The 23,100-nt window shown below is 40.0% G+C and overlaps 1 protein-coding gene across 2 annotated transcripts in view; it reads left to right on the top strand.

Moving 5' to 3' along the window:
* ELMOD1 (ELMO domain containing 1) overlaps positions 1–22,269 on the top strand; it is a 43,358-nt gene extending 21,089 nt beyond the window's left edge. Inside the window, exons 3-12 of one of the 2 annotated variants that reach the window (XM_069014453.1) lie at positions 4,228–4,373; positions 4,525–4,553; positions 5,748–5,845; positions 11,435–11,564; positions 14,609–14,742; positions 15,960–16,028; positions 16,318–16,341; positions 18,386–18,436; positions 19,918–20,051; positions 20,910–22,269. In XM_069014453.1, coding sequence (XP_068870554.1) covers positions 4,228–4,373; positions 4,525–4,553; positions 5,748–5,845; positions 11,435–11,564; positions 14,609–14,742; positions 15,960–16,028; positions 16,318–16,341; positions 18,386–18,436; positions 19,918–20,051; positions 20,910–21,082 — 988 coding nt within the window. In that variant the 3' untranslated portion in view covers positions 21,083–22,269. The remainder of the gene's footprint in view (positions 1–4,227; positions 4,374–4,524; positions 4,554–5,747; positions 5,846–11,434; positions 11,565–14,608; positions 14,743–15,959; positions 16,029–16,317; positions 16,342–18,385; positions 18,437–19,917; positions 20,052–20,909) is intronic. The other variant, XM_069014462.1, reaches the window with a different exon arrangement.
* The last annotated feature ends 831 nt before the right edge of the window (positions 22,270–23,100 follow it).

Below are 23,100 nucleotides of genomic sequence, written 5' to 3'. Positions count from 1 at the left end.
CATACTGCATCCTTGGCAAGGGAACCAAATGTTGATTTGACATCTTATTAGGCAGTTTTTTCTTTGTTTTACTTGAATAAATGTTAATATGAACTGTTTTAATGCATGTATAGACACAAATATGCAGCTCTTTACAGCTGCTTGGAATACAGGAGAAGAAGGAACTTGGATTGAAATAGGAAAGAGTAGAGTGTGAGTTTCTGAGGAATGCCTTCATTCATGGAATACTTCTGTTCCTAGACCTCACCTCAGGATCTGAAATAATGCGGTACATGACCACATAAACTCTTTTCTGTGCTGAGAAACCTGCACAGGCAAGCAGGTGGGGGAAAAACCCACAGAACAAACAAACAAGAATAACAAACCAAAGAGAAAAAGCCATGGAGGAGACTAGGTGGAGAGGAGGTTTGGAAGTTAGCTCTGAAACAAACCAGAAATTAGTGCTGCTGTCAAAACACATGGCTCATGCTGTGCTTTTGGGGGTTCCCATTCCTGATACGCTGTGTTTTGTTTTAAAGTGCATAGGGGCTAGCATAAAACTTGTCTTGCATAATCACTGGTGTGCTTTTATTACAGGATTTCTGCAAGCAAGAATTCCCTTTTATAAACAGCTTGTGATACTTTTTATGTCTATCGTGTTACAAATGGAAGGTTTCAACAATTGTAAGCTTGAGATGGATGAGTAGTAGAAAACTGAAGGTACCCACAAAGGCTAACTTTCTTCTATAAGCTACCTGGTCAAAATTAGTGTGTGTTTGGTTTATTAGTAATAGCTGCTAAGCATATTTTAGTGAATCACAGAAGGAGTGCTTGTGTGCTGTAGTGTCATGTTTTTAGTAGATTAATTTTTATTAATCTTTGTGCAAACCACAGCCAAAGCAGAGCTTTAGTGGGGAAAGTGGTTGCAATTATGTGGTCACAGCTCTATCCCATTTGGAGTTTTCCCTTTGATTTGCAAATCTGTCCTTGAGCCTAAGGCAAAAATATGTAATTCAAATGCACCTGATACCTTCCCTCCTCTAAGCCCCCAAAACTTATCCACAACATGCAGTATTCAATTATCCACAATATAGTAATCAAAATGGTTTTTAATGAAATGGGTTGTCATGTTTCAGCTTTGGAGGCAACTAAGTATAGACATGAACTTTCTTAAAGGACATGTAGTTTTTACAGGAGCTATCTTGCTCACTAGAAGAAAATCTTACATGGATTGTTAACATGACATTAAGTGAGTCTTTCCTCTCATCTTCCATATAAATGGGGTTTCTGTACTTTTTTGCTTCAAAAGAGACCTAACGTTTGGAAACAAAGCAGGCTGAAAGAAAGCAACTCTAATTTCTACTACAAATCTATGATGAAAACTCAGGACTTTGTTTTACCATACTCCACCTTTCAGTTTGGTGTTTTCCTGTGCCTTTAGCCTGACTACAGAGCTGAGTTGTGCTGAGGAAACTAAGGAATGGCTATAGATTATATTTGAATTCTTCACTGATGTGACACTACTCAGATCAGTGAAGGTTGATATCAGATGTCTACTGGAAAACCAAAATGCCCAGTGTTAGCCTATGGGGTTTTCCAAGCCACTATTAAAGGCTGCAGTTGAAGGTATTGGTTAACTTTATCTGAGATTGATTCTTTGACATATCCCAAGGCCAGTTGGATGGGGTTTTGAGCAACTTGGTCTGGTGGAAGGTGTCCCTGCTCATGACTGGGGGGTTTGGAACAAGATGATCTTTAAGGTCCCTTCCAGCCCAAATCATTCTGTGTTGATTCTATTACTCTATTTCTGACTGTTGGAAACTTAAAAAATGGCTGCTTGCCTGATGATGGCCTTGCCTCCTGGTACTTGGTGTTGTTCTCAATACTGAAGGTGATAACCTGCTGTGAAGCACAAGTTAGCTCCTCACAGTAGTGTGTTCTGGCACTTGAACAGATCTCGTCTTGAGTCAGGGGTGAGGGAGTACCCAAATACTTTGATGTTAGCACCTGAAACTTCTTTTTTTGTCTAAAACTTGATTCCATCATGGGACTGATTCCCCATTCTTTAGGTGTCAACTTATATCTAAAATAGAGGCTTCCTGTTGCATAAAACCAAGGAGGTTTGCCTGCATGCAGACATTTGGGAGTACTAAGTGAATTAACTAAAAGTGTGAAGATAAAGTGGATGCTTTTAAAGCATTTTAAATACTTGTGTGGATGCTTTCCTTTTAGACATAAAATGTCTTTAGTTCCCATAGCTTAATCCCCCTTCAAAGATGATTAAGCTGAAGCTAACATAAAGCAGATTAAACTCCTGTGTGGACATTAACACGCGTTAATTCATCTTCCCTTCCTTGAACATCCTTCTATACCATGCCCTTCAGGAAGTTTTTAGCAAGTGATGGAGCTCTTCAAGCTTTACATACATACATATACGTATTTATAACTGATTTGAGTATCTGGAATTCAGAATTTTGAAATAATCACTGCAGTCTATTGAAAAGAATAATAGATTCTCCTAAGAAATAACTGTCCTTTGAAAGCATCAATAGCAGAAAATAATTGGCTAATGATGAATGTTCATACACACAAGCTTAGAACATAATGGACCAAACTATTTGTGAATATTTATTGGCAAACTAGCATATCAAAGTTGTATTGATGTTTATTATAATATAATCACAGAATATGATCACAGAGAGGTTGAGATTGGAAGACACGTGGTCATCTACTCCATCCCCCTGTTCTAGCAGAACCACTTGTAACCAAGGACCAGGACCAAATGGCAGTGCTCCTACTGTTAGTTCTTTGCAATTTGTCTTTTATGGGATGTGTTTCTGAACCCAGGGACTGTGGGTGGATCCACGTGCACCCCAGGAGGTTGACAGATAGTTGGGTAACATGGCAGGATCTGTGCCATCATAGCCAGAGAAACAAGAAAGATAAAATATTTCCAAATAAGTTGTTTCCCATTAAAAGTATGGGTTTGGGGTGTGTTGTGTAATTGGGGTAGCAGTATGTGGGCTTTGGTAGCAGATGCAATGCTAACCAAGTTTAAAATAGAGTGTTTCTTATGTACGTGGGCTTTTGTAGGATCCCAGCTGAACCTGGGAGGGACCTTAGCAGGCCTCTGGTCCAACCTCCTTCTCACAGCAGGGTTAGCACTGAGGCCAGACTGGGCTACTTGGGGCTTCTTCCAGTCAAGGATTAAAAAACTGAGGAAGGAGACTGCACAGCCTCTCTGGGCAGCCTGTGCCACTACCTGACTGTCCTCGAGGGGAAAAAGCTTCTCTTCGCCAAGCTGATTCTCTTGTGTTTCAGCTTAGGACGGTTGTCCTTGTCTACTGGCCCTGCAGCACTGTCAAGAGCCCAGCTCTGTTTCCTCCAAGATCTTCCCACAGGCAGTGGGGGCTGCTGTTAGATCCCCCTGAAGTTATCTCTGCTTCAGGTGGAACAAGCCCATCTCTCCCAGCCTCTCCTCACAGGGTTTGTGCTCCAGCCCTACCATCTCCACTGAAATACATCCAGTTTGTCAAAGTCTGTCTTCTGTTGCTGGGGCTCCAACTAGTTGCAGTAGCTAAATAAGGGCTTTCTTGGCTTACTGTCAGTTCTATACTTTGAGAAATTGTGCAGCATCAGTGCTGTGTAACAGCTGATCTTGGGAAGAATTAGCAATCCTCAGGGCAGGTCCTTAAGCACCTTTTCTTTTGAAAGGGAGGAAGCTTTGATTGCCTTAATTTTCATTCTTGGGGACCTGACATGAATGCTCTCAGCATGTCAAGTTTTTCACGATAACTAACCACTCTTCTTGGAGCAGATGGTTGCTGAGGCAAAACTAAGCTGGGGTGTAGTGTCTTCTTGGATTCTCAGCATCCATCGTATCAGGGTGAGCTGTACTGCCTGCTCATGTAGTCCTATTTCCCCAAAGCATTGGTAGGAACTATACAGTCTTTTATGTTAGGAGGACAAAGAGTTTTCTGTAAGTACTCTTTTGAAACCTCTGGAGTTTACTTGTTCTGTGCTTGTAGTTGTGGTGCTTTCTGTGTGGGTTGTTTCATTGGAGAATACTAAAAAGCACCATTTAACATTTACTGGCATAAATGTTTGTAGTGTGTTTGCTGCTTTTGCTCTAAAGGTGTCCTTAGGCAATGGGAGTTTGGGGTGAGGAAGTATTTTCTGTTTGGGTGGTGAACAGATTGAAATAAACTCTGCTCCAGACTCTTATTTTCAGTCTTCTTCTTTTGCCAGGATGTTTGTCCAGGTATGCCTGTACTTCTACTGCAAATGCTTGTGGCGCTGCCTGAAATTTGTGGTCAGGAAACTAACAGGTCAATGTGAATTGCAAAGGATCTGTTACAATACCAAACCTGGAGCTGCCAGAACTATGAAAATAGGTAACTGCAAAATACTTAGTTCTGCACGCCTTTGTAACTTTCTGCATGTGCCAAAAATAGCATGCCATTGTTATCAGAAGTAAGTTGTTAAATTGATCCAATGTAAAAATGCTTGTCTGACATGATGCTTTCAAATACTGTTCCCTTACAGAGGCATCCCTGAAAGGTTCAAAAAGCAAGGTGAGTGAAAGATCTCGTTATTCACCTTTTCTATGGTGTCCTGTGCTGTTGGTTTGTTTAGTCTGCTCTTTGCTCACCCCAAAAAATCACTTTAAGATTTGATATGATTTTACATTAAAACCATTTTCCACTGAAGAGGGTCTTGTGTCTGCAATAGCAGTTGATCTTGTAAAGTCAAGTAGAGTGTCCTGTGTTCCAGGGACAGGCCCACCGTGGCAAGGATGGAATCAAGGGAAAAATTTGCCCTGGTGGAGGTGATGAGAGTGAAGTGTAGTAATCTAGGGTTCTTGGCTTGATTTCTCATCCTGTCTTAGAATATCTGTAATCTGCAGTCAGTCACTTGCAAACTTAGAAGAAAAAAGTCAGGTTTTTTGTCTGGAAAGGAACTTTCCCAACTTTGTTCCCTCCTTTCCTTTTAAATGCATTAATGAGGACAAGCCTCTCTCACTCTCACTTCATCCTTTTACTGTACTAGTGGTTATGCTAACCTAAGTTCTTCTCTAAGGCATTTGTGTATATGTTAAGTAGCATCCTTCAGCCTTTAAATTCTGTCACAAGAGTCAGTGATGTTGCAAAGCTTACCTCAGCATTAGCAAAAATGATGTCATGGAGCTCTTAGTTCAGCATAGTACTTCTAAATGTATTTCTAGCACAAACAGAAGGGCAGAATCTTATTGAAAAGCTTGAATTTAAGCAAGTCTGTAGTTTTGAGACAAAGCACAAGAAAGTTGAACCTCTTAAATTTTCAGATGGCATGTTGGTTTTTGAATACTGAACTTCCAGGGTCATTTCTACAAATAGCAATTATGTGTGAAAGAAAGGAAAGAATGTTTTGCTGTGTTACTGCAACATGTGGAGAGAGGGAATGTCGAATGAAGGCTAGAAATTCCAGTGTAATTAGGGGGATGGTCTGAAGCTGCTTCTTGATCTGCACTGAGGCCTTTGATCATCTTCACTGACAGCTACCACAGAAATGCAATAAGCTGACTACAAGGGCCAAGAGACTCAAGCTCTTACTGGGCAAGTGCTCTGAAATGAGTCAGTAGGGTTGAATAGTTTGGAAAGATACACACGTGTTGAGTTGGGTCTTCTGGGCTCTTAATGTAGAAGCTTTCGGGTATCAAATTTAGCATTGTTAACTTCTGTTGAGTAATAGCTTCTAAAGGAATTAATGTGTTTCAAACCTCTTTTTAGCGGCTGCAAACATCAGTAAATGTTCACCCTGATGCCATTGAAAAAACAATAGATGACATCATGGAGCTGAAAAGGATTAATCCAGATATAAATCCACAGTAAGTTTATAGTTTCCTTACAGAGCAAGTGGGAATTACTGATTTCCTCAGTGCCTAGGTCCATGGAGAACTGGTTCTCCATAGTTATTGTGGCACACAATTTGAAGACAAATCCTGTCTCTCAGCATAAAATTCTCATTTTAGCTTTGCCGTAAAAAAACAAATGTAAGAATGAATGATTTTTTTATGGTGACTTGTCCCAAGTTTTTTACCTAGCTGGTTCTGTCTTAGTATATTGTCAATGCATGGATTTATGGGGGTCATTTCCCCCGGGATCAAATACCACCAAACCAGGGGACCAGGCAGGGACAGTGATGGATGGCTTCTTAGAAAGGCTGTATGTGGCCTTTTGAGTAGGGAAGAAAACATCCTGGTTTAGCTGATACAAACATGTACAGGTTTGCATTTTAAAACTGCCTTTAATTATCCAAACAGAAGTTTTAATGATATAACATCACTTTTTTACTATATTTATTTATATTTATTATTGTAAGAAGATACTTATTACTGTAAGACAAGATTGACAATCAACCATTAAATTTACAAGTGTGTATTTCAAGAGTAGATGATAACACTTTTGTGGTTGCCTTACCTCTCATTTCCTAGCTTAAGGCACAAGATGTCTAGGTCAGGAGTCACTAGGAGGTAAGTTGAAAGCTGTATTAGGCAGGTGATCAGTCTGAGGTTCACTCCTCTTCCCAAGCTTGAAGTTGACATACATAATTAAAAATGGGCATCCATAAATTGATAGCTACTTTTCTTTAAGTGGTCAGCAGCATCAACAGGTAAGGTGGTCCCAAGGTCTAGCTGCAACAACAAAACCCAAAAGCTAAGTTGGAAAATTATGATTTTTTTTTGTCTCATTACAGGAACCTCCCTCTCAGCCCTCCCCCCCTCAGTAAAAAGGCCAGTAACTGGGTAGTCTTAAAATGAGTTTTCACTGATCATAAAGGAAATTGAGTGCACTGTGCATCTCTCTAACTTGAGAGACAGCTGTTGTGATGGTGACCACACTATCAAGAAGTCTAAAAATGGTAACCCAACATTTAAAGAAGGGGAAAAATAACAGAAACAAAACAAAGAGAACCCCTCATTGTCATAGGTGAGAAGCCCTGTGAATTTTTTCTGGAAATGAGCACAGAGTTTTTCCAGGGGTGTCTCTTGGCCCTGCCCACGTGCTGTTCAAAGGGAGGGATGAAAGACCAGCTGCTTCAAGTGGATGTGAGGCCTTTCTGAGAGGCTGCCATCTGAGGAGGGTGTCACAGCACTGGTACTCTTGTGTTACACAGGATGCTGATAGCTGAAATATAGAAAAAAAAAAACAGCAATGGCAAAATTAGTGAAGGTGACATATGAGGAAAAACTGCAGGATGTAAATGTGCACAGCTCAGAGCCTGTCCTGTGGACATCAGTACCTGCAATGTTTAGCAATCAGGATGATCCAAATACTAGCTTCTCAGTGTTGGATCCTTGGGAAAATGGATGGAATGATTTCAGGAGAAAACAAGAAATTATTATTTTGTATGACACCAGAGACCGCCCTCTGATTCTCCTCATGGCATGCCTTTGGCCTCTGAAGAAATGCTGTCCTTCAGAAGAGAGAACAGAGGTGCAAATGACTTCTCCTTGCTTGAAATCAGGACCCTGAACTTTAAGTTATATTTTGAGTGATCTTGTCCTTCCAGTACATGAAGGCAGCCTACAAGACAGCTGGAGAGGGAGTTTTACAAAAGCCTGTAGTGACAGGACGAGAGGGAATTGATTCAAATTGAAAGAGTAGGTTTAGATTAGATGTTAGGAAGAAATTCTTTATGGTGAGGATGGTGAGGCACTGAAACAGGTTTCCTAGAGAAGTTGTGGATGCCTCATCCCTAGAAGTGTTCAAGGCTAGGTTAAGTGGGGCTATGAGCAACCTGATCTAGTGGAAGGTGTCCCTGCTCATGGCAGTGGAGTTAGGACTAGACTAACTTTAAGGTCCCTTCCAACCCAAACCATTCTGTGATTTGACAATAATATTTTTTTTTAAATACCACACAAAGGGAAAAAAAAACCCAAACAACTCAAACACAAAATCACCTGAATTATCTTTTCTGATCCCAGTGGTGTTCATATGCTTAGCACAGGGAAAATGCTTAATTGTTTTTAGACTAGAACCCTTGCACTCAGTATTTTACTGCATTTGAGTCTTTCATCCCCTTTCCCCCTTGCACTCCCTTCAGTCTGGTAAAATATATTTTTAAAACAGTGAGGAATGGGGGCCTGAAATGTGCAATGATGTATATCTATGTATGATGCCGCATACATAGGTACACACTCTGCCCCTAAATTGGTCCTTATATTAAATTAATCATATTTCTGCTAAACTTTAGACATCTGCACTGAAATTTTACATTTGAGCCATTTATTTTATACTGAAGTTTTCTGGAGAAATTTGAGCAAAAGCAGGTCAGCTGTTTCTTTAGACATGATTAAGGAAAATCCAATGCCTTGCCTTCTCTTGAACATAAAAAACCTGCATCCAAATCATCTTGTTTAGAAGTTCTGGCCTTGTGTTGAATAGCAGAGACTTGAAATCTCCTGGGGTAAGGACAAGGGAACAAGTCATACTGTATGTGTTTCTGCAAATCTATGCAGTCATTTTTGTTAATGTGGCATCTTTGCAGAGCTGAACTAGCATCCCAGGGCTGCCTGCATTGGGCTGTTTTTGAAGGCTGTGTGATCTGAAGGGGAGGACGTGGCCCACAGTAATTTTCCTTTATCAATGCCTCTCAGATAAGTGTGTATTTAGCAGTAGGACCAGGTAGGCTGAATAACCTGGTGGTGACATGTGCAGTCTACACTAACTATGGAAGCAGAGATAGAATCACAGAAAGGCTTGGGTTTGGTAGGGAACTTAAGGATCATCTAGTTCCCCAGCTCCAGTTTTGGGCTTGCCTTCATCTGGTGGAGCACCTGGAGCTAAGAACAGTGCGGGTGCAAGCCCAGGTACGTTGCTCCTGTGCTGTGAGAACTGCCACAGCCAGCACAAGGATGACAAGGAGCAGGTGTGGGACATCAGCAGCTCACCCACATCCTGTGTTTGGCAAGAAGAACAAAGCCTTAATGAAAATGAAAGTTCATTCGACCCCCATCCCCTCACCCAAATAACATTGCATGGAGCTCTTGACTGCCTTTAGATAAAGTGCAAAAATGGTTTACTTTGAATGTATTGTGCACCTTGGATCTTAAAAACATTTTTTTTTTAATATAAAATTGCTCGGCTTTGCCACAGCCTGTGTTGTGCTGCTCTAAACTATTCTGAGGCTATAGAGAAGTTAAAAAAATGATGGCTGTAATTTAGTGATACTCTGCAGCAAATCACAGTCTGTCAGGCTTTTCAGCTTTCTCTGAAAAGCAGCCTTTCTGTAAAATTGGAGGCTATAGCTAGTGAAGCATGTTAAAAAAACCCAAAAAACAAAACAAAAAAAACCATACCAAAAAAAACAAACAGCAAAGGAGGATGGAAAATGCTGTGCAGCTTTTTCTGTCTGAAAGGTTTATAGCCTCAAATGGGATAAAATTGCAGCGTGAGAAATGGACTAATGCTCACATCTCTGATTCTGTAGATTAACCATGGAATCATTTAGGTTCAAAAAGATTTTAAATCCTCAAGTCCAACAGTTAACCCAGCGCTGCCAAATCCATCACTAATCCATGTCCCTAAGTGCCACATCTACACACCTTTTAAATACCTCCAGGGATAGTGACTACTACTTTCCTGGGCAGCCTGTTGCAGGGCTTGACAAACCTTTCAGTGAAGAAATTCTCCCTAATATCCAATTTAACCTTTTTCTGGGGCAACCTGAGGCAATTTCCTCTTGTACTGTCATTTGTTGCTTACGAGAGGACACTGACCCCCACCTGGCTACAGCCTCCTTTCAGGCACCTGTAGAGAGCAGTAAGGTCCCCCCTGAGCCTCCTTTTCTCCAGGCTAAACACCCCCAGCTCCCTCAGCTGCTCCTCACAGCACTTGTGCTCCAGACCCTTCCCCAGCTCCGTTGCCCTTCTCTGGACACGCTCCAGCCCCTCAATGTCTTTCTTGTCATGGGGGGTCCAAGAGCTTTGACTTGTTGAATCTCATACAATTGTCCCTGGCCCTTTGATCCAGCCTGTCCAGATCCCTCTGCAGAGCCTTCCTGCCCTCCAGCAGATCAACACTCTTGCCCCACTTGGTATCAGCTGCAAACTGACTGAGGATGCACTTGGTCCTCTCATCCAGATCATCGATAAAGATATTAAACAGAACTGGTCCCAAAATGATCCTTGGAGAACACCATTTGTGACCAGCCCCCAGCTGGATGTAACTCCATTCCCCACCACTCTCTGGTCTTGGTCATTCAGTCAGTGTTTTACCCAGTGAACAGTGCACCCACCCAAGCTACGAGCAGCCAGCTTCTCCAGCAGAGGAAAACTGTCAAAGGCCTTAGTAAAGTTCAGGTAGATGACATCCACATCCTTTCCCTCATCCACTAGGCAGGTCACCTTGCCATAGAAGGAGATCAATTTAGACAAGCAAGACCTGCCTCAAAAGATAAGCAGTGAAAATTCTTCTGTTCAGAAAATTTAAGAGTATCACCGAATAAACAAAATGTTTCAGTGCATCAAACATGACAGATGAGGAACCTGTGCAACTTAATACCAGTGCAGCCTGTGTTCCACAGAGGAATAAGGGTGCACTCTTAGCTTGCCCTCCAAATTCATACTAGGGTGTTCAAATAATTTTAGACATTATTAAATATTAAAGGACTTATTCCCACGTATAGCATATATTTCTATGAGCATGGGAGTTGCACACTGCATGACTTGCATTTTGTATTATAAAATCTTAATGTAAAGCTGTTGTTTGGTGCAGGGTTTTCTGGTGGTTTTTTTTTAAGTTTGGGTTGGGGTTTTTTGAGGGTAGTTATTTCATGTGTGTTGGGTTTGGTTTTTTTGATGATGCATCAGGAAATGTAAAAAGGAAACACAAAAATTGGCATTATAATGAAAAGAGAACCATTATGATGCTTCTTAACATGAAACAAAAGCCAAATGTGCCTGGAGGCAGATCTTTGAAACTATATTACTTTGGGGTTTTAGCTTCTTTATGCTAGCTTTTGTGGCACAGAAGCAAAATGATTATTTTTGCTTTTTGCTGAGTTTTTTCTCCCCCCTCAGCCCTTTTCAAGTTCACATCTCTGATCCCAGAGAATTGTTTGAGAAGCTGTCTTTGGAATGAGGAGAAAGATTCAGTAATGTGCTGTTACAGGCATTCAAAGCTGCTGTGTATAATTATTATGGGATTTCAGCGTGAAAAATTGCTGTTCACGGTTTTAAAAAAATCCCAAGTATTATCATCTAAGGAAGGCACTAAATGAGACTATGCCTTTCACAATGCCTTATTTAATGTAATATTGATCTCTTGGAAATTCTCCCGTTGCAATTGAAGTGTTAGACTATCAATTCATGGATGTAACACTAGTCATGTGTATCAACTGTGTGTGTACATGGTAGCGCTGTTTCATGGCCATACATGATTGAGTTGGAGTATGTTGCTCCTCCCACCCTCAGGTTGGGAGTATCTCTTCAGGCATGCCTGCTGCAGATTGTGGGGTACAGAAACCTTATTGCAGAGGTCGAGAAGCTGCGCCGAGAGCCTTACGATTCAGAGAATCCGCAACACGAGGAAATGCTCCTGAAGGTAGGCGCTGGAGAGGTACTTAGAGGGCATCCTGTATTCATGTCAGCTCCCAAGCCTGGTTCATAAACCTATTTGAAACATCCAGAGCTATTGTCACCTTCCTCCATCATGTACCTGTTTGAAGATAAGACTACATAGCATTATAATCTGGTCTGGGTGTATCACCTGCCAAGCAAGCAGCTCACTCCCCGGCTGATGAATGAATTTCCCTTGGTTGGACTATGTCTAGGCACTGGATATGCAACTCTTAGAGCACTTTTCTGCAGTGAGCTCTGGGAAAATAGCTTTATGTCCTACTTCAGTACACCTTTCTCCAACACAAGAAGGATATTTTTCTCTATTAACCAAATAACAAATTTATTTTTTTGATTTCTTGTATTTTTGAGGGCAGTGTCTACCAGTGGCAAACATCTGTTTTTCATTGTGTGGAATGGAAGAGTGGGAGTTGATGACTTACACATTTATAGTTACCAAATATATTTTCGAATGAAAACAAAATGAAACGATTCTTTAGATAAGACATGCAGAGCTATGAAATCCTTACCAAATGGGTTTTACTTCCTTCATGCTTTCAGGAAAGCCTTGCACTGGAACAGATAATAAAAGTTTGTTGTTTTTTTTTCTTGAAGCCATAAGCAGAGGAAGAGCTAGAGAGTTCTTATATTAGAAGGAAACTGAGGAAAGAATAAAGGGTCTGGAAAACAGTCTAATAGCAAGCCCTGGTCCTGATCCCGGTTTTAACCACCGCTATTGCAAGATGCTTCAGAGGAATGCCAAGAAACATAGAAAAAGTGGTAGTGAGCTTATTAGCTACAAGCAAAAGGCCTTCTTAGAGAATTTTCAGAGTTCTTATAAAAACATACTACCTGTTTGGTTGTGAGGATTTTTCTTTTTCAATTATTTAAACCAAAAATATTGAAAACTTTGACAATACCACATGATGATGAAGACATCTTCTATGCTCTAGCTTGCAGTGCAAGGCTTTGCACAAGTTACAGTGAGAGCTTCTGGAAATTTTACCACAGTTACTTGGTCTTCCAAAAATCCCAGTAGGCACATTATACAAGCACTGTCAAATGCAAGTAACTACTTCTAAAAATGCCTCAGATGGTCAGGGTTCCCTCTGGTGTCTGGAAAGCTGCCTTTAAGGTTTGCCCGCTGCTGGACGTGGGAGTGTCACCAAGGAGTGGTCAAAATCCAGAGCTGCCCTGGAGTGTGCTAACCATCAGGTAGACTTGGGCAGATGGGCTCCTCCTGTTCACGTCCTGCCCCTGTGCAGCCAAATGCACAAATGTATGGGAATAGAGTGAGTTTTAAATAAAGGGACACACAGATTTATCCACTGAGGAAGCCTGTGTCTTGGAGATGAGAGATCCAGGTGCCAGCCTACAGTGTAGGTCCCTGAAAATAGCAGGCACCTCATTGCAGATTAAAGAGGGCCTTTGGCTCCAGCAAAGCATTCCTAAATACCTTGGGAATCTACACTGCCCAGGGAGCAAGTTGGGTCTGAGGGTGGGATCATAGGTGAGGAGGACCAAGGAGCTGACTGTAGTCTCTCCCAGCCACCCAGCCTGTGAGGGCAAGGTCCTGAGAATCATGTCATCAGTGATGTATAGTCATGTAAGTGCCTTAAAATCATAATGGCATGAGCATAAAAGCTGAATAGAAACTGAGCATTTGTCTGAGAAGAGATTAGACAGTGTAGCTTATGCAACGTTATGCAAACTCGTAATTTTGAAAAAAGTATCAGTTTCACCTGCGTATTAGCACTTGTTTACAGTAGGTGTTCTGCTTTTGCAAATGTCAAATGGAAATATGTCCAAGGGTTTAATTCATTTTCCAGTCCTCACTGTGGCTGGTTGGTTTTCATTCCTTCTATATACTCTGCTAAGTGATCTCTGCAATGGGTAATTCAGGTTCCTAATGGCTATCATTTATTCATGTTTACCAGGAGAGCACTTTATGAATGAGAGAAAGATTAACTTAATGTGATTGGACTAATGATTAATACTGTGTTTACTATTGATGGATGAACATTGGTTTAAACAATGATGCTTTATGCAGTCATTACAAAGTGAAATCATTAAAGTTTTAACCTTCCTAGGGCACTTAATTTAAATGCAGTTAGAATTGCTAAAATTAAAACAATTTCTGTTTTTATTTGGGAAACGCGCATACAGCTTTTTCCCTTGGGTGGGCTTTGTGTGCTTTTCTTGAGGCCATACTCACCAACTCATGGTTGGTGATTAATACACTTTCTTAATTCTAAATTCTGATTTCTTAATACACTTCAGAAAGGGTGAGTTTGTGATATGGCACATGAGGTGTGCATAAAGGTATGTATTTGTCATATGTCGATTTAGGCTGCTTTCAGGTGCACAGCAACATGATACTTAGGCACTAAAGTTGCTGGACCAGTGCAGTTAAATGGATTTATTCCAGCTGATGGTGTGGCTTGTTAAGTCACTTTGGACATTTCTTTATGTGAGATCAATGAATGATTCTTCCCTTAGTTAAATATGGTGGTGCACATGCTATCCTTGTATGGATTTTTTTTTTTTATGTTCTCCAATTTGCTCTTCAACACTGTGGTAGCCAAGTCAGCTCTCTTGTTTTATAACCTTTCCAGAGACTTGCAAAAGAGAAAAGATTGCTGCAGAGCCTCAGGGACTCAAAGCTGCTCTGCTGCTCTGTCAGTGATTTACAACCAAATTCCAGGCCATTCCTGTCTCTGTGCTTGTGGAGGCAGACACCACTTCGATGCACAAAGCATGAGCAAAACAAGTCTTTGTGTGAGATGTTAGACCAGCTGACAAGGCCAGAAGGGCCTTGTAGGGCTGAAATGTCTGCAGTACTTCAGAGTGGCTTGGGATTCTCCCCCCCCACCCCCCCATACAGAGGAACTTCATTTGATTTTGTGTTTGGGTTGCTGGGATAACAATGCAATGATGTTAAATCAGAACTTAGCTTGCTTTAAAAAGAGGGAAAAAAAAGAAGGTGTACTGTGTGGAAGTTTAATTATTTTTTACCTGTAATCTTCCTAGTTGTGGAAATGCTTGAAGCCGAATTCACCACTGAAAGCTCGGATTTCAAAGCAATGGTGCGAAATTGGTTTCCAAGGTGACGATCCTAAAACAGACTTTAGAGGAATGGGTCTCCTCGGCTTATATAACTTGGTGTAAGTATGTTCCTGTGCAGATGGGTTTATGTGTGTCTGAAGTCATGAAAAGCAGCATTACTTGCAGATTTTAGCAAATCTGTGGGAATAACTTATAAAAGTGCTAGGGACTTCATATTAAGAAAATGAAAGAATTTATTTGCTAGCCTAATTTTTGGAGGGTTTCTCTTCTCAAAGTGGTCTTCTTTCTTTCAGTACTCGTAATTCAACCCTGTAATACCACTTGCTAAGCTCCTTTTTTAGTTTCTCTGTGACACAGTAAGTTAGCACTCTCTTCCTACGAGAAGGAAACTGTAAAGTGTATTTTCACCAGTACCTAGATCTCCCTAAACAAAATGCCCTGGAAGTATGTAGGTGGGAGGGTTATGTTACTGCTCAGCTGCTTTCTTTGGGAATTTCATGCTGAATTCATAAGCAAAACACTTGATATGCAGTCACTGATGGCCCACTTAGGTAGTTTGAATACTACTTCAATTTCTGTCGATACTCAAAATTAAGCAGTGAGCAGTGAGTTTACATCACTTTTTCCTTCCAACTCACACACACCAGGTGTTAATGCCATAGCTGTGCTTTGTAATTTGGGAATTGACTAATGCTTGTTATTTTCTCCAGCCCTTGCATTTGCTGCAGGTAGTTACATAACTTGGAAACATTTGGTAAAATAACTTCTCCTTCTGAGGCGAAAAAGAAATATTTTCTGCTTTTATAGATTGAAGGATATAAATCATCCTCTGTCCATATGTTGTTCTCTAGTAAATCTCAGTTGAGGATCTGGACTCTCGACTCTGGCTTTGAACTACCATTTGAAATTAATCCCTAGCATGTATTTAATTTCTTAGTCTTCTGTGATGACTCCTCTTGCTTAATGAATCTGCCAGATCAAGAATCCTGAGCTGCTTTCTCTTTAGCTCAGCACCCAACATGCTCTAGTAATAAGCAACTGATTTTGTGTAGGCTTGGTAGAAAGGAAACTCTGGTAATGCACATTCACTAAACTCCTATGGGAGTGCGCTTGTCATTTGTGGTTGCTTTAATCTTTCATTTTGGGGGTCTGAGTGGCAGCCTAATGAGTGTAACACATCAAATGCTACTCATACTGTGTGACACATGCACTGACCTTTAAAAAGGTGTGTATGGACTACTTAGTATGACTTCAGATGCTTTTTTTGCTGTTTTGGTTTTTTTTAACAATTCTCCCTAAATATATATGTCTGCAGGTATTTTGCTGAATGGGACACTGAGATAGCTCAGCAAGTTCTCACTGATTCTCTTCACCCTAAATACAGGTAATGCTTGAGACCAGAAACAATAACTTGAGAGAGCACTCTGCTGGCTCTGTTTGAGGAAGGGGGCTGGGGTATTTTCTCTTTGTTGGGAATATCCATGGGTATGGCAACATGCTGTCTGTTTTAAAGTACTGATCCTGAAAGTTGATCAAGTGCAAGGGGCACACTTGTATTCTGAATCTTGGAAATAGTTAAATTTAGCGTTAAATGTTATCACTTCTGTTTTCAAGTGATTTTTGTATTTTTATTTACCTTTCTTTTAATTTGTTTGTGTTTTTCCATAATAAAGGGAAGTCACTAAGAAGGAACTAAGGTATTTTTTTTTCTTTTTTCTAAGTTTTCTGAGACACTACATGTAAATAAAGATCAGACTACAATTTGGTGTGTTATAAAATCTAAGTCTTTGTTGCAACACCAAGAGATCCATATTCTTTTCTTTAAAGTTGACCCAACCATAGCTGGGGGTGGAACACTGGGTATATATGAGCATGCTTGTATATCAAAAATGAAATCCATCCTGCTTGTTGTAGTTAAAGTGGCTGACTTGATAAACATAAGTAGTCTAGGCCAAATATTTGTTAGCAGAGCTGAAAAGCCCCTTTAATTATGGTCACATACCCTGTCTACCTTGACTAATGATGGTTCCAATCTGGCTACTCCATTGTCCTGACTGTTAAGAGATCAGGTATCTTCAAGTGTCACAAACTGTGTTGTGAGTAATTTGACTGTAAGATACTTACTCCATAATTATTGGGGAGATAGAGGCCTCTTAGCCAGTTAGAAATCAGTTGCCTTAAAAGACATTTTTTTTCTGCCAGTAATGTTAGATATCCATAAAGCTGGTTCACACCTAAATCCTGAAGCTTTTGATCTCCTCAGGGTTTTTTTGTTTTTTGTTTTTGTTGAGTTCCTAATGGTAATTCTGTGACAAAAAGCCCTTGGAACATGTTGGTATTCTTCGTTTGCCAGTTTGATTACCAAGGGCAGTCCTGGAGTGCTGTGTGAGCATGTGCAATTTCTATGCCTTGACAGAGCATTCAGTAGAAGATAGATGCTGCAGGTGGTGCCCATGGTGATCTTCCTGATGTGGTTGCTTAGCAGCTGTGGTGTTTTCTGATGGGATCGTGATCAGTGGATTTTCTATCTCAGTTGAACTGTTTCACTTGCCTACATCCTATGGGTGCCACCTTTATTATTGGGTCTTTACCTGGGGTTTTCTAACTGATGTTATACCACAGCCTACAAAGATGGTTCAGATTTTAGAGGAGGAAAGAATAGTGTATTCCTGTATGCTAAGCTATTTAGGAGCTGAAGTTTTGTCCTCATGCATGCCACCTAGTAACCCTCAGGAAACGATGGGTATGAATCTGTTAGCATCTTAAGTACTTAATGACAACAATTTTTATATACTATATTTACTTGAAGCTCAGGGAATTGTTTTTAGTGTAGTATATACTTGTTGAGCTCAAGAATAGTCTAAGAACAATGCTTTCACACATAGCTGTCTATAATTTGTGACCTAAAGCTTGCAAACTCAGATTTGCCTTACTAAGGCAAAACTCCCACAGCCATGTCAAGGTTGTAGCACCCTGGTTAGGGTCAGTTCTGTGCCTGCCTTTAGCTGGTTATAAATGCAGGCAATGATTTCTGCTAAACTTGCTTATTTCAGTAGACTCAAATCTGGTTAGCAGGATGTTGGCTGACTGGTTGGATCACACAGCTCTTTTAAATCATTGAAGATCTGAAATTTAGTTTAAAATCAATCTGTTCCCTAACTAATTTTATTTTAAGAGAGGCGTTTTCTGTGTCCTTGAAAAGCACTGCATTATTGTGCCAAAAAATAGGAAACACTCTTCCTTATCTTTGACTGTTGAGTGATTTCTATTTGGCAGGTCATAAAAACTTACTGTCAGAGGAGTATTTTCATGCTTGCTGCCTCAGGTGGATCATGCCTCCAGTGATGAGTATAACATATATCTCTGAAAACACAAAAAAGCTAAAGCCATCTTGGATTAGTTAAATGTAATTTCAACTTTTTGTACAGCTCAAGCTTATCTGAGGTGGATCATCTTTGTGGTCAATTCAGAAAACAACGGGCTTTTGCTGAGAGCATTGACGTAGGTGCATTTTGTAATGGTGAGACAAGTCTATTGGCAGTGCTCTAAACCAGTCACCCATTTCAAGTCTGTTTATATCAATCCATTCAGCCAGAAGCAGTGTTAAATGGGACTAGGCATATAAAAGAAGGTAAAATACCATGTTCAGTCAATGTTATAACATTAGAAAAGTGGAAAGAAAATATTTGTCAGTTAGTAATGCTTGGCAATATCTCGATTTTAATTATTTTTTTTTCTCAGCCAACTTAGCAAAGCTGAATGGGAGAAGAAAAAGTTCGATAAGGCAATTGGGTAAGTTTAAAGATCTTTTTTAATTTGCTACAAATTAAATCAGGTAACCATGGTGCTGTATATTTGAGGAGCAAAAGGTGTTTCCTGGTTACTTTATAAAGGAAACTTCTGAGAGCATATGAATATCTGCTGTCTTGACCACACCTTGGTTTTGATCAAAGATTACAGGAGAAAAAGTTCAAGCTACATTTAGAAAAAAATAACCCCAAAATTTTGTAACAAGGAGCAACTTTGTGTGCTATGTATAGTGCAGTGATTAATATCTGTTAAATTCTTCTTAGAACATGACATGATGAAGTCTCACTTCTTGCTGTCAAAGCCAGGTTCAGAACTGCTTTCAGGAAAGCATAATAGGGAAGAAACAGTAGTGTGGGTTTTTTCTTAAGCAGTGGGTTTGGTATAGCTGCATTATTCATGAGTATGGAACTGGATGTTCCTTCTGAATGCATCTAAAAATCTGTAATACAAGATTTTACTTCCCGTATTTAATTTTTCTGTGAAACTTGCCATTAGGCCTCGTTCTGAAGTTAACTTCTGGACTTCTGTTTTTATTTTTTCCTCCTGAAATGCAAAAGAAGGTTGAAGAAAAAGAAAATATTTTGGTTTGCTTGATAGAGGTAGTTGAAAAAATACCCAGGACAGTCTAGAGAAGACAGCTGTCTTTAGCTGAGAACGAATATCCAAGCATGTTTACTTTTATCACTAAATGTCCATGTGAGTCTTTACATGCTTTCTTGGGAAATAATCACTGCTAGAAATGTCAAGTTCTTTCTGCACCAGCCTCACAAATTAACTTCCAGTTTCTGAGCTTTGTTGTGCCTAAATATACTTCACTTGTTGATATCTCTTAGCAGGACAGAGTTTGCTTAATGAGCCTGATTTTCATGGTTCTGTTTCCAGCATGCTCTGATTTAGGTTTTTGCCTGTTTTCTGGCCTTTGTCTCTAGTTCTCTTTTAGGAAGAAATTAGAGGTGGCTTGGCTGGATCTTTTTCACAAGCTTTTTAGCCATTTTAATGTCTTTATAGGACAGGTTGTTGAAACCTGATATTCCTAACTATGGGTAATGAGTTCCAGGGGAAACTCCAGCAGTTAAAAATAGCAAATGATGGGTCACCCTGCAGCTGTGGCCACCGTGTGGAGTCCTTGCCCTGTTTAAGAGGCGAGTGCAGGAGCACAGGGACATCTGTGCTTGTTCCTATTTTGTAGGAATTAATCGGTACCGTTCCGCTGAAATGGCTGGCACAGTGATGAAATTCCTGTTTTAACTGTGACCATGTATTTCCCAAGGGAAATGCTGTACAGAGCATGCAGGATAAATGTTTTCTTTGCTTTCCACCCCACACACGTCTTGGAAACTCACAAAGGAGAGAATTAACACATCTCAGTAACGTGAAATCTGCAACATCAGGGTCATCAGTATTTCTTAAAATGTGCTGAAAGAAGGTGAGCTCTCAACAGAAGTTGCTGCTTTTCCTTACAGCTACTCTTTTGCTATCGTGGGCATTAACATAACAGACCTTGCATACAACCTGCTTGTGAGTGGGGCTCTGAAGACCCATTTCTACAACGTTGCTCCAGAAGCACCAACGCTCACTCACTTCCAGCAGACGTTCTGTAAGTGCTGGGTGTGAGTGTGGGGCAAGGGGTGGAAAGGCATAACTGGTGCTCTGCTAACACTTTTTGTACTGCCCATAGTTTAAAAAAAGAAATAAAATCTGCTGACACAGCACAGAGACTGTAAGGCTAGTCTCCCTCTCCTGTCTTTAGGATGCTTGGATTCAGCTCTTAGCTGTGATGGAGGCCACTACCAAACCAAGGTGAAAAACAAGTGAAGAAACACAAACAAAAAAATGCACTAAGTGCCTTAACAAATGACCTTCCTGTTTTTTTAAATAATAACAAGAAAGCAAATGCGCTTTAAGGAGTGTCTGAATATTGCTTCCTCTTTAATCCAACTGCCATATGATACTTGCATCTACATTCAAGTGTTACTCTCCACCCTTCAGCACAGTTGCAGCTCCCCTGCCAAAATAATGCTTTGACAGCTCTTTCCCCTGTATTTGAGCATCCCTTCTACAGCAGAGGCCTGCTGTTCCTCTTTGCACAGTGGGAGTAACACTTCTAATATTTTCAATGTGTAGGCAAGGAAATTATAATAAGCACCTGCAACATCTTTCCCTGGTTTTATACTCCCTGGTTTTATGCTTCAATTCGTGAATCCATATGTCAGGATGAGTAGTGACTTCTTGTGTTTATTGTGAGAAGTTCTGCCAGTGTGTGTAATATTCATCCAATTTTGGGGTTGTCCAGAATAGGTTCAGTCTTGTTCCTGCACAGTGTCATGAGGTGTCAGATCTCAGTGACCAGGATTCTCTGTGCAAATCCTAATAGTTAATTCCAGGCTACTTTCTAATTTTATATGTCATCTTTATATGCTGTATTTATCTCTTCTTCCTTTTTATTATTTTGTAGGCTACTTAATGCATGAATTCCACAAATTCTGGATTGATGAGGATCCACTGGACATAATGGAATTCAATCGTGTCAGAGAGAAATTTTACAAGCGAATCTTGAGACAGCTCCAGAACCCAGAGATGGCTCTGTGTCCTCATTTTGCTGCATCAGAAAGTTTAATCAATATGTAGTTACTCAGTTGATTTTATTTGGAAGCACTGTCTCACTCTTGGTTTAGATCACTGTTAGACCATCACTAGCATACTGAAATGACCATGGCAATCGTGTGCATGTTTTTGGCGCAGTGTTCATCTATTTTTGTCACATGATCCCCTTATGCTTCTCTTGTTGGGGATTTTTCATTTTAAATGGGTGCTCATATTGCCTCATTATGCAGTGTTACCTTCTGAATTGATGTCCAGATATCAGAGTTTTTCTATTTTTTTAGACTTTCCTCATAATTCAGCATTGACAATTGAATTGTATTTCTCTAGCAGTGTTTTTGTATATGTGGAATAAGTAGCTGGATCTTGTATTGTGAAAGCTTTTTAACTTCTCGGTATGTTTTAAGATAACTACTGGCATTTCAAGCAAAATATATGTTTGGACCTCATCTAGAAGATAATGTAATTTAATCTAATGCAGGCAAACACTTTAAAGTCCAATTTTCTCCATGCAGCCATTATATGCTTAATGCAAAATTAATGAGGCTTATGAGATACAAGTTTCAGTGAGAGGAGTTTATGCAGAATTACGAACAAATGCATGAATACCAAATGGTCTGGTGATGCTAATACAGTGAACTGTGAACACACTCACAACTACCAGATACTGGCAGGGGCCAAAATTATAACATCAGGCTGTTGTTACCAACACCACCATGCTGAAGCATGGTCCAGATTCCTGCACATTCCTTTAGGTATACAGAGGTTAGTGGTTTGTGTCACACGTCGGAAGGCAACATGATTTGGTCACGTGGTGCTTGGTGAATTCAGGGGAACAAAAATATGTATTTTTTCTTTGAACTGCTGAAAATGTTGCTTTGGTTGTCAATTCAGTTCCTAAGAGCTGGGAGAAATAATTAATTAGAAGGTTTAGAACAAAACTGCTTGTGTTTCCCAGACTACTTATAAAAAAAATGTAAAATGGCAAACTGCCTTTTTTCTAAAACCATAAATGAATAAAAGTGTTTGACACTAAGATTGTGTAGTATACTGAACAACATCTACCATGGCATTTCATACCCATGGTATTTTTTACCTTCTAAGCAATCAATTTTAGTATTATATGTTTGTGTAAATCACTTGCATATGGAGATTAAATTGAGTAGTGTCCAACTACTTGTGAATTATATGAATAAATTATACATCATTCTAAACTGAAGCACTGTGGGTTTTATTTTTGAGAGATGCAGTATTACAGAGGAAAAATATTTTGCGTAATGGATCGGGTAAAATGGGATGTAACAGCTCTGTGGTGTTCCCAAGTCTGAAGTGTGATCGCAGCTTCTTCAGATAAGGTGCTTTATATCGTTTTAGTTACTGCTTGGGCCATCACTTTGTTAAGAAAAAAGTAAAAAATAAAGAAATTGGAATACTTCAACTTCTTGGGAAATTCCTTGGGTTTAAGCCCTCTCGTTTCTTCGCTAAAATGTAAGCTGGGGGTCAGCACTTCTCTACACAGCTGGAAACTTGCACTCATTGTGGAGTTAATCAGCAAAATTCTATGGTTGTTGCAATAATTAGTCTTCTCCAATGAATTTGGAATTATGGAACTGGAAATATTAGCATATTTTGCATGAGAATACAAGGAATAAAAACTATGCATGTTTAACTTAATACCATTGATTTTGGAAAGTGATTTTTTTATAGTCATTAGGTCTTAAGGACTTTTTGTGTCACTCTTGAAGCTTCTAAAATAGATTTCTAGGAACAGTTTCCATTGTTTCAAATTTTAGGCTCTCGCTTTCTTTCCTTGCCCCACTCTGACTTAAAAATCTTCTGCAATTTATTAGGTTACACTGGTTTATTTTTAATACTCTGCAATGGAGTTCATGGAGTTGTGGGGGAGGGAGGGAAGGTGCCTGCTACCTTTTTACTGCTCTGATCCTCTCAGTTATGCCTTGTCTCAAGGTGTCAACTTCAAATAAAATCAGAAAATGTCATCTGGCTCTGTGTCAGATTGTATCACTGTAATCTAACTGGTTTGG

This window comes from Aphelocoma coerulescens, chromosome 1, assembly GCF_041296385.1.
Source record: "Aphelocoma coerulescens isolate FSJ_1873_10779 chromosome 1, UR_Acoe_1.0, whole genome shotgun sequence".
NCBI classification, from domain to species: domain Eukaryota; kingdom Metazoa; phylum Chordata; class Aves; order Passeriformes; family Corvidae; genus Aphelocoma; species Aphelocoma coerulescens.
The sequence above is the reverse complement of the archived record's forward strand: the minus strand, read 5'-3'. Positions and strand labels throughout refer to the sequence as shown.